Source organism: Marmota flaviventris, chromosome 10 (assembly GCF_047511675.1).
Source record: "Marmota flaviventris isolate mMarFla1 chromosome 10, mMarFla1.hap1, whole genome shotgun sequence".
NCBI classification, from domain to species: domain Eukaryota; kingdom Metazoa; phylum Chordata; class Mammalia; order Rodentia; family Sciuridae; genus Marmota; species Marmota flaviventris.
In genome coordinates, this window is record NC_092507.1 from 109,631,521 (window position 1) to 109,643,838 (window position 12,318).

Genomic DNA, 12,318 nt, shown 5'->3' on the forward strand with positions numbered 1-12,318 from the left:
AAAAGTAGAGGTTGCAGGGGATGGCATTTTCAACAAACTTCCAGAGCAGAAGGAATCCAGATAGATAAAGATGAGGGGGAAGAACATGCCTGGAAGAGAAAACTACATGGAGAAGAAGCAAAGCAGCTACAACATTCAACAGTAAAAATCAAACTACTGCACTCCTACAGATAAGTGATGAAAGAAATGGAAATGAACCTAGAAATTAAGTTTATGACTAGGTACAGAGGACATTCTTGAAAAGACTTGAGATCCTGGACTTTACTGCCCAGGCCCTAAGGGGTCATGGACAATTTTTCAGAGATAAATGATGCAGTCAGTGCTGTGCTTTAGCAAGATCCATCTAGCAATGATGTATGGAATGGATCTGGAGACATTCTGCTTGCAGTCCAGGCAACCTGATTGGAAGCAATGTTGGGAGCCAAAGGTATGAGGAGTGCAGGGCCAGATAAGGGCAGAAACAATGAGATTAGGAAAAAAAAAGAAAATATTCTGTCAGTAGAAGCAGAGTCTAGAGGCAGATTGCACATGGAAAGTCAGGTTTCCCACCTGAGAGACAAATAGGAAGTCATCCAAAACATAGACTTTAATGACAGGAAGGATTGGAAGGGTCAAAAATGAATAGGAGAATTGGGAACAGTTTTATCAGAAGCAAAACAGGATGTTCCTACCTCTTCAAATGAAGAGTTGCTAAGAATGTATTGATCCAGAATATTGGAGGAATTTCTTAAATTGTTTATAGACATGAATGTTTAGAAACATGAATGTTTTCAGAAATCTAATAATTTTTGACATTTGAAAAACACGTGTTTTGGCCTCAGTTTGAGGGTTGCAAATTGCTTCTGATCCTCATTAAAAATCATGCAGAAAAAAAGAAGAAATTAGAATTCCAGAGTTATCAGGGACTTTGGAAATCATAGGCCAACTCCTTATTCTAGAAGAATTGGAAGACTAGAGAGAGAGACAGTTATATAACTTGCTCAGAATGACATAGAGAGCTAGGGAAAATTTCAGGAACAAAGCCCAGGTCTCCAATTGCTGTCTAGTACGTTGCCGTCTCTGGAACAAGATACAGCTTTTCCTTAGGAAGGTTGGAGACATTTCAGTTATTTCAGTTCCATTCCTTCTACTGTCCTTCCTTCCCTGAGTTCCTCCAAACAAGTTCCTGCGGACACTGAGGACCTACCGCTGGCTTTCATTCTCTTCACTCTCAATAGACCTCCTAACCCTTCCCTTGAAAAGAAATGGGCCAAGTAAACATTCTATAATGTCAAAGGGAATAAAAACACAGCAATCGGTGAATTCAGCTCACAAAAGAGAACAATTGCTGCTCCCCAGCTCTTTAGTACAAGTCTGAAATTTACTGTTAGGTAATGGCTCCAACCTATAGGATACAGGCCTCAGTTTTCCTGAGGGAAAAACCTGTGGTTATTTTTTTTATTAGAAGGCAATGTATTATATTAAATCATATCTACGCAGCCAAAGGGAATGTTAAACAATCGTGCTTGTTGATTTATCCAGGGACTGGGGCTTGTTGAACAGGCGAAAGCTGTTATCTTGATCTCAAAATGAGCAGAGTTGAGTTTGACTCATCTATTTTGAATGTCAGCACATCATGAATTCATCAATAGGACATGAGGACAGAGAGACCAAACCAGTTAACCTATTGATCATAATCCCTTCTAGAGCCAACCGTAGCTCCTCCAATTCCCAACAATCCATTTTCTGTCTTAATGAGCAGTTCACCCTTTAAACTCACCTCTATCGGCCTCTCTGCCTTGCTCCTAGGTAGCCCCAGTCACCGAGCAATGCAGGCTGACTACCACTAATTGTATGCCAGGTCTCTGTGGGTGAATTTATGCACATTCCTTCATCTAGTCCTGATGCCTCTATGAGGCAGGTACATTTTCAGGCCAGGAAACACAAGTGAAAGGGGTCTGTGGAACTTACTTAGGGTCACACAATTTGTCACTGGAAAGGTCAGAAATCAAACCAGGTTTATCTGCTGCCAGATTACATGACCTTAAACATGGCATTCTGCCCCCACCTCAGCCCAGATGTAGGCAAAATATTTATCTGTGTGGAATGTACTCAGATGCTAAAGGCCTATACCAAGAGAAAGTGCAGGAAGGGAAAGGGACTTCAAGTCCCCACGTTTGGTCCTCTTTCATTGTCGAAAAAAGCTGTAATTTCTGACTTTTAGCTTGTTTGCAATAGTGCCTCCCCTGACCTCTAGAACTGACCTCATTGAAGTGATACAATGTCCACTCTTCAGGGTTTTAGTTTGTTCTACAAACTAAGTCCTAAAGTCGGAAAATTTATTGCTACATCACTATCCTCATGAGAAACTAATGATTAAAATAGTAGCTGGGGTTATCCTGGAAAAATTCAATCAGTTACTCAAAGTACTTAGACTCTTTTTTTGGATAGGTAGGGAGAACTGGGGACTGAACTCAGGGTACTCGGCCACTGAGCTACATCCCCATTCTGTAGTTTATTTAGAGACAGAGTCTCTCTGAGTTGCTTAGCACCTCTCCGTTGCTGAGGCTGGCTTTGAACTCGCCATCCACCAGCCTCAGCCTCCCAAGTCACTGGGATTACAGACATGAGCCACCATACCTGGTTCAAAGTACTTAGACTCTTATTCCCCCTCTTCTGAGCCAGGGTTAATCCCAAGGTTCCTGTTATTACAAAAGCTATATCTATGTTGCTGCTTTGTCTTGTATCAGAGCTTGAAAAATCTTGATTATTAAAGTTTCCTGTATGCTCGTCCTATGGCCTCTGAAATTCCACTATCTAAAGTGTTTGAAAATGTGTTTAATAATTTATAAATCATACACAAAATAAACTAAAGCTCTTCTAGCTTGGGTCAAATGTGGCACCACAAGGACCATCTGAAGTTGAAAACACTTTATACCTCCTGAGAAAGTCTGACATTCATAGAGTATTGGACCTTTACTAGACTAAGGAATTATCAAATTCCTCTGAGGGTAAAGAAATCTAAGGAATATTGTACAGTTAAGCCAGAAAAGACAGAAATTTTCTTTCTATCTGAGACAAAGATCACATAACTCACCATCACCTGCCTAGCACATAGTATTTAATAAATAACTAGTATATAAATGTTTTCCTCACTTGCTTTGAGCACAAAACAAAGTATCCAATACAAATGATATTAATTATAATGTATAAGTTCATTTTGCTTTGAGCAGGCACCAAATAAAAATATGCTGATTCATAAGCAAGATAAACAAAAATCTCTGTGCTTCAGAAAAGGATTCACTACAGGATCCTTTTAATTAGACAATATGCCAAAAGATAAAGTGTGATTTACAAAAATAGGTTTCACATGCAACTTGTAGAGAATTTCATAAAGTAAGACCACTTTTAAATCCATCCAGCCACATTCTCTTCAAAAGAAGAACAATGTTTAGAAGCCCACAGTAATTCCAGATGTGACTTCCTCTGCTCCTCCCCCATCCACACGTCTCCTGCATTAATCTGGCTAGTTCCTAAGTGTGTGTCAATTTCAGAAAAAGTGTCACAATTCCGAGAAAAGTTCCTTATTCCCCAAACCAAGAAACATCCCTTCCACATGTTTGTCATTAAAAATTATTCCACTGTATCATCATTATGTATTTATAAACTTTCACTCAACTGAAAATTCTTCTTAAGGAAAAGAATCATCCTGATCAGCTCTATTTCTCTACTAAGGCTGAAACATAATAATGCCTCAATAAATATTCATAGGATGAATTAGTGTATTGCAGACATAAAAACTTAAAAGAGATCTTAGGATGTGACTGGTGATCATATGGAGGTAACTTTAATCCTCAAGTGTAAATGGAAGTGGTGAGTCTTATATAGTTTGATGGGCTCGATGGCTATGTAGACTGGTAGAGCAATACACAGAAAACTTCAGATACGAGGGAAGGAATTACAAAGGAATTCCAAAAGATGAGTATTGCTTGACAGGATGTGGAAGAGGTCATGAGCACAGGTACAAGTACAGAGAGACATGAGGATATCTCAGGAGGTTTGGTCCTCTTGGTCAAGAACAGTGTCTCTGGCCGGGCATGACGCCGCACGCCTTGTAATCCCAGTGCTTTGGGAGGCTAAGACAGGAGGATCAGGAGTTCAAAGCCAGCCTCAGCAAAGGCAAGGCACTAAACAATTCAGTGAGACCCTGTCTCTAAATAAAATACAAAATAGGGCAGGGAATGTGGCTCAGTGGTCAAGTGCCCCTGAGTTCAATCCCCAGTACAAAAAAAAAAAAAAAAATGTCTCTGGTCTAAATGAAGATACACTTGCTGTCTCCAGGCACTGCTGTATTTTCACCCCCAGGGCCCTTTGTGCACTGAAGTCTAGTGTTTGTCATTTTGTCTACCCACTGATGTGGAGAAGAACTAAGCATTTCTGACCAAAAGGAAGAATAAGCTCCTTTAGAAGCAGAGACACTCAAGGGCAGCCTCTTACCTGCTGGTTCTGATACGCTGTGACTGTGGTGAACACAGTCTCGGGGAAGTTGAATGTTTTCACCCCATCCCCCACAGGGACAGGCTTGGTGGGCGAAAGGTCACTGCTGAAGTCCTTGCGAATCACATGAACTCGAGGCTGGTATTTGTGCATAGAGTGCAGAATGATCTGAAATGAGAAAAGAACACATTACGCTAGGTTTGGTTTCAAGGTCCCTCTATCTTTTCAAGTTCTCATGCAAAATAAACCCAAGATGGGAGCATTATGGAAAGGATACAGATTGGGGGTGAGATATACAGAAACTGGAAATCAATGTACTCACCCACCCCACCATAGGAAGGACTAAGTCAATAGAGAGCATTGTGTGGAAGCATGCAGCAAAGCATCCCTACCATGGGTGGTAGATGTGATTTGTTTGCTTTAATTGGAAAAATGCTGAATGACTGTTCTAGCACCAGAGCACAACAGTCCACTAACAGGTCTCAGAACCTCTGCTGTGTGACAGACTGTTGCCTCCAGTTTCACATTTTCAGCATGGGTTCATGCTATCTTTAAATCCTATATGCTATTATTTGCACTCATTACTGAATTTATGGAAATTCTTTTATGTCATGTGAGTATGAATGGTGTGTGTTCTCATTCCTTCAGAAATCCATCATTTCCTTGAAGATAGGAGCCATGGTTTTAGCTTCTTCAATCTTGCCATAGCCCCCAGTATGGATTCTTGCAATGAGTGAAAATTCAGTATATGTTTCCTTGCCAGAGATAAATTAATAACATCAGTTCCTTCAATTATCTCTGCAAAACCTTGAGACTTGGTGTTCTCTTGTAAATTCACAAATTTCTTAACAAATAAGCCAAAACTGTCATTCACTTGTTTCCCTTAGTTTATTGCCCCGTGAGTTATTCTACTGAATGTTGTGATTTCTTTTGCCATTGTTTAATTTGTCTTGTGTTTCTGTCTTGCTTCCCTGACTGAACCGTTAAGTCCCTGGAGCAAAAGGACTTTGTCTGATAAACACAAGCTGATGCATAGCAGATGTTTGCTAAATGTTAGATTTGTAATAAATGAAATTTAACTGGATTTAAAAATAAAAACTTTTGTGCTCACTTGCTTAAAATGACTTAAAGTGGCAGAATGATTCTTCTTGTATCTACTTGATAAAGCCTGGAGTTAGCTCTAAAGCAGAAAGGGGAGGAGGGAGGCAGAGGAAGATACAATTCTTTAACTCACATGTCCTTGATCATCCAACTCATTGTTGGTCAGCTTGAGTTTGTCGAAACTGACCACCTGTCTCATCCAGGTGTCTCCAGAAGCAAGAGAATCCGGGTGTATATAAACCCTGGGAGGCACAGGGGAATCCGCATTGCCAGCCACCATCCACTTGGAGCTGTGATACACGTATCTGAGACAGAGAGGGAGAGAGGAGAATTTAGAGACAGATGCAGAGAGGGATGGGCCTGGGGGGGGGCGGATAGAGATAGGAATGAGGACAAAGAGATGACAAGAATGGAGAAGTAACAGGAATGAGGTAGAGAATATAAATGAGAAAAAGAGAAAGGCAGGTAGGTATCCGGGGAAAATGGGACTGACATGGAAATGGACAAGGGAACAGAGTGAAGGAGGGCCGAGAAATGTTGTGGTCAATGATCAAAGCTACAGCTCTGGTGGGGAAAACGTTCTCACAGTCCTTTTCCTTTCTTCTCCCTCTCCTTGCCGTGCACCCCTGTGTGCGCACAGGCATCCTGAGCCCGCGTGTCTAGCTAGGGAAGAGGTATTTTACTGCAACCTTTCACCTTCCAAATGCAAACCATATAATCCCTTGGCCACTTGTTCGGGATTTTGTTCCTTATTAAAAACATCTTCCATATTGTTCTATAAAAGGCAGCCATGTGTAGATACCCTTTAAGTCTCTCCTCATTAACCATTTCCTTGCTAAGAGCCTGAATTCTGAGTGTTTCTAAGAGAACGGAGATCCTCTGTGCAACCATTCCTACAAATACCACCAAAATCTATTGGGAGCCTCATTTTGAGATTGATCATCTTCCACATTATTTTCCCATAAACACCACTAAACCCCGAAATGTTGCTGGCAGTAGAAGAGATCAGTTTTCTAGACCCCATTGGCTTCCCCATAGTACTGAAAAGCCATCTCCAGGGATCTGGTGCTTCCTTGCTTCTCAGTTCCAAAGGACCATGTGAGACCTGGACCTTGGCATACAGAGACGCTCAGTCCAGATTACAACCTCCAAGATTCTTTAAAACATACCGGAAGCATCTTCTCTTTTAAGTCCTGCAATCCAGGCCTTGTGTCTCTTGACCAGTTCTCTTCCCCTATCCTGGCCTTCAAATTCATAGGTTTGGGGCCAAGTTTTCCAACTTTGGATATTTAAAAATAAGCCATGATTTAATGATTTGACTAGGATTTTTTTTTCTAGGTACTGGGGATTGAATCCAGAGGTGCTTTACCACTCAACTACATCCCCAGTCCTTTATTTATTTTGCATTTTGAGACAGGCTCGCACTAAATTGCAAGGCTAGCCTCTAACTCGTGATCCTCCTGCCACAGTCTCCTGAGTAGCTGGGATTACAGGCATGCACCACTATGCCTAGCTTTCTAAAATGCTAAAGAAACTTGGCAGCTTTTATTTTTTAATAAGAACTGCATACAAGTCATCTAAGAGACATGGAGATGATGATAGATTTTAATGGCATTGAGAGAACACTATCTAGCAAACCCATACCCATATTAAGGACAATAATTCTCACTAACTAGATGTTCTTCTTGAAGTCTTACCCAATTCTCCATATATTAGATGTGTGATTGAATATGCTACACTGGCCCATTTCCCCTTCCATTCTCCAAAATAATTCAATCCAACTCATTTAGCATTTCACAAATCAAATGATTTGAGATTTTAATCAATGTCAATGTTAACTAGATTCATTTTAGGCTCAAGAAATATTTAAACTTTTGCTGCCCTAAGAGACACTATAAATTCCTTTTCTGCCTGGAGACCTAGAAAGGATTCAAGACCAAACTATTACTGAGCCCTGTTTCTTATGTCCTACCTCTAGTTACCACTTCCTGCCTGATACTCTGCCACAAGCCATTGGCATATCCTTGTTCCCTGTGCAGTGTACCCTGTTAAAATGTTCCACCTAATGAGTTTAAAGAACTGTCTTGGCATGCTGGCAATTCCCACCATTCCTACCTGTATCTTTTATTGTCCACAGGTACAATGTCCATTGCTATGTAGTACTGCTGGTGTGGATCCAGGCCAGTGATTTTCACTCTCATGGCAGGAAACATCCTCCTGTGAAAAGGAACAGGAAATAAGCTCTTCAGAGTGTGGGGGGGGGAGTACCAGGAGTAAAAGTCTAACCTACTCTTAAGTTTTAAAGATTGTTGATTTGTTTTTCGCTCTGAAAATGATCACTATGAAATATAGTGGAGACCGATATTGCTGAAACAACATCTCTTCTTAGTTTAAATTGCCTTATTTGACGATTCATTCATTCACTCAAGAGGCTCTGCCATGCCCTATATCTGCTTTATATTTTTAATTAATCTTTAATGTAATATATGTGTTTGGGGGAAAGGGTATCAGCATGTCTCCACACAACACTTCCTATTAGCTATAATCGTCACAAAGATAAACACAATAATTTACCTACTTCTTATTATCCAGGGGACTTTTGACAACTTATTGTAGGTGATTGTAAAATATGTTTGACAGACTGAGTTTATTTTTAAATCGTCACTCTAAAAATAATCTCAAAAAAAAAACGAGAAAAAGTGAAGGTGCTATCAGTCCTCCCCCCCACACACACACAAAAAAAAGTCCACCAAAGTTCCTTTCAATTCATAAAACTGTAGGAACATTTCTGCAAGTTCTCAGGCTGTCAACGTGTGTGTCAGAGGAAGGACCCTGTGGAATAAGGAGCAAATACCAAATGAATTCTAGTGGCCTCTGGGCACTACCTTGTTTCTACCACAATGGCTTGTTAAACTTGCCAAAGCCAGTGAGGTCAGGATATGGCACTTTACAACTTCTCTCATAATTGAGGAGAGGAGGAGAGTGAGCAGACCAAAAGAGGTATTGGGTTTCAACAAGTCTAGAATAAAGTTCACCATTCTTTATCCATAAGAAAGAAGAAAAACACCAAGCTCTTTTGCATCGAGCTAGACATAAAAAGTGCTCAGTTCAAAAATTTGGATTGCCTTGAATATGCTGTAGGGTACTTGTACACAGAATGCTGCATTAAGCTTAACCATCTGGGGCTGGTTAGTCGAGCTGGGCAAAGCACAGTGCTAATGAGGTCAAGGTCACAAGCTTGATCCACATATGGCCTAATTGGCTTTGCTCCATTTCACGGCCATAGACCATACTCTGACCTCAGACAGCCATCTTCCAAATGTATGCTGGTCGATTACAGGATATGCTCTCTATGCAAGTCACACATTCCCTACTTATCCAGGAAAAACAATCCAGGAGCAAATGTCCTCTGTCAGTAAGTCGATGATATTTGAGGGATACAAAGGGGATCACACATCTTCAATAAGGATGATGGCTAATTCTTAAATAGTTGCAAAATATAACATATAACTATTCCTTTTTTCCCACTTTATTACTTTTCAGAAGCTTCTGTTGTTAAATCATTTTAGATTTTTCTTCCCCTACCCTTATAGAAAGCTTTATATTTTAGATTTGTGGTGTGCTATTAAAATGTGATGGCTGGCTACTCAATGACTGAATCTAACATTCACAATAGACAGTTTGATCCACATTAACTCTTTCCAAAAATTTGAAAAACTTGGTTAACACATTTAAATACAGATCAGTAATTCCCTCCTCAGTAAGAGTGGCTCACAATTGCCCTGTGTGTGTGTATGATTGGACAGCATCTCTCCAGGGATAGAGACAAAGTCCTCTTACCTACTACCTGAGGTAAGGAAATGTGGTTCCTCCCAGTCACCTACAGAGGTTGTATTACACTGACAGAAACTGATTTTGCTTTTGTCTTGATGACTTCAAGAAAAGGGGTTTAATGTCTTGTTTAATACCTGCTTTGTCTGGAACAGTCATGCGACCTTGAATGCAGAAGCTACCCAATCCCTTCCCAGTATCCAAGCTCTAAAATGAATGAGCTGTGTGACTCTGAATAAGTCTCTAGCCCTGTCACCTAAAAAACAAAGCAAAGGGATGAGATCATCTCTAAGGTGCCTCCCTGTTTAAAATTCTATGACTAAAGTTGAATTCCCTTAACAACTTGGCAAGCATTGTTTCTCCTTTTGGCATTTTAGCACAGAATATCAAGTGGAGTCAGAATACTCTGGAGAAATATTAATCTTTCATATTTCACAAAAGGAGTTGTGTTTGGTGTTAATTTTATGGCTTAAGTTTAGGTCAGTCGTATTTTGTCTTCTCAACCCAATAATCCCTAGAAGCACCTCTGTCCATGGTGCTGACTACATGGATTGCATTGGTATATTCAACAATGGGGGGTTCTATAGACTTGCAGTAACTCTAAATCAACAGGATTCATTTGGGTGTGGGAAATGGGTGGTGACTAAGATCTGAGTGGTAAAAAGGACAAAGAGTCATATATAATTTAAATAACTAAGTGAATGCAAGCTAGAATTAAAATTAAAAAGGACACTACATAGGAAGGAAAATGAAGTGAGAAGAAACAAATTGACCAGGGGGATAAGAAGGGATGAAGAAAATTCACAGAAGAAGAAGCCTTTTTGGTGTGTTTCTGAGTTGTTCAGAATAATCTGAATTGAGAGTTACATGCAGCAATAGCTGAGGCAATCCAGTACAGAAACAAAGGCCAGGCACAGTAGTGCACACCAGTAATCCCAGCTACTTGGGAGGCTAAGGCAGGAGAATCACAAGTTCAAAGTCAGCCTGGGAAACTTAGGGAGACCCTGTTCCAAAACAGAAAAAAAATTAAAAGGACTGGGGATGTATCTCAGTGGTAAAGTGTCCTCAAGATCAATTCGTCCCCCCACAACACACACCACATTAAAATACTAAAATAAAAATAAAAGATTTCAACATGAGTTAGGAATAATCTGTGTATGTGCTAGGGAATATGTGGGTATATCCAGGTATTGAGGTGAATTTTTAAAAACAGAAATGTGCAGAAGAAATGGTGAAATCAGCTACCAAAGAGTCGTCAAGTAGGTGCTCAAATGACCTGAATTCACTGAAGTGTAGGGGTGAGAGAGTGGGTCAGGACAAGAGCAACTAGAAAACACAGACCCATCAGCAAAGTGAAAGCACCAACTAACACCTAGGAAAGCTTCTAGACCAGAAAGAAAAAAACAAAGAATACAATAATTTGCCTCGCCTCTCTCTAAACTTCTTGCCAAAAATCAAAACACTAAAACTTTCAAATAAAAACTTTTTTCCTTGGATTGCTTTGTGTTCTCTCAAACCTGAACACCACAAAATATGGAAGAGGAGAACATAAAACCCAGGTAACAAGAAAGAGATGGCACTGAGAATAAGTCTTCAAAGTTGCTCCACCCAAGAAGACTTTTGATGGTTTTGTTCACCACTAAAACTTAAAGAAGAGGGCTCCAGAAGAGAGAGAAAATGAACAAGGTTTCAGGTTCATTCTAACCTCGTATTTAATGATGTTTATTGTACTGAGAGGTTTCCCCTAAATGCATGTGGGTGAACTGGGCCAAATCAAAATATTCTTTCATTTTATTTTTATATTTCATTTTACATTTTATTTTATTTTATTTATATTTTACTTTATATAACCATGTTCATGCAAACAGTGAGGTGGATCTTTTTTTTTTGTCCCATGACATGTGAGTCCATGTATACTGGCTCCAAAAATATAAAAGAAGCATAATTCGTTTTGCTTTATCTCAGTTAGCTACTTCTATACTCTCAAAAACTTATTCCAATTTTAATTTTATCTCAATCATTTTCATTCTGAATCCAAGCGGGGAGAACCACAACCATTTCTTAATAGTTCAGAGCTACGGGGCTGGAATTGGGGCTCAGAGGTAGAGCACTCACCTAGCAAGTGCGAGGCCCTGAGTTTGATCCTCAGCACCAGATAAAAATAAATAAATAAAATAAAGGTATTGTGTCCAACTATAACTAAAAAATAAAATATAAGAAAAAATAGCTCAGAGTTATAAGTCTATAACACCATTGCTTTGGAGCCACATCAATTTATGTAAACTTCTGGAACTATCTCTTACTCTCCCTGTGCCTTAGTTTAGTGAATTAACCTCCTCCAGTCTTTGCATCCTTGTCCATACATGGGATGATTATGTCCTACCTCATAGGATTTCTGTGGTGTTTAAAGGACATAATATATGTTGAGTTTCCAGCACAAAACAAATACCTAACAGTGGAGAATTGAAAGACGTCAATAAAGGAGTAGTTCAACTAAAAGTATCTCTTTCAAGAGGAGCTTTTTGTAGATTGTATCATTTTAGGTAAACAGTTTTGCAAGAGATTCCCCACAGATCACCATTCAAATTTCATAATCTTAAACCAACAACAAAGTGCAGTGGATCAACCAGCAGGGCTTAGACCATACACCGTACACAATTCTTACACAAGCATCTGATTGTTTTAAATGACTTATAAGATGTAAGGTATTGTTTGGGGAGCAGACTTCTTGCAAACTTTGGATGTGAGAGTAAACACTGACCTTGGTAATCGGTATTTTGGCCATGGGTCCACAGAATCAGCTGATGTCCATTGCAGGTGGAAAATGTTTGGGAGAACAGAGGTGATTTCTATTTGGGTACTTAGAGGAAGATAGCAAATCACAGTAAATGCAACAGGACAACATTACCA

The 12,318-nt window shown here is 39.7% G+C and overlaps 1 protein-coding gene across 1 annotated transcript in view; it reads right to left on the reverse strand.

Moving 5' to 3' along the window:
* Window positions 1-12,318, reverse strand: part of Tbx15 (T-box transcription factor 15) — a 107,439-nt gene that overhangs the window by 36,705 nt on the left and 58,416 nt on the right. The window contains exons 3-5 of the mRNA XM_027940325.2: window positions 7,693-7,794; window positions 5,711-5,882; window positions 4,477-4,644 (exon numbers count right to left, since the gene is read on the reverse strand). Coding sequence (XP_027796126.1) covers window positions 4,477-4,644; window positions 5,711-5,882; window positions 7,693-7,794 — 442 coding nt within the window. The remainder of the gene's footprint in view (window positions 1-4,476; window positions 4,645-5,710; window positions 5,883-7,692; window positions 7,795-12,318) is intronic.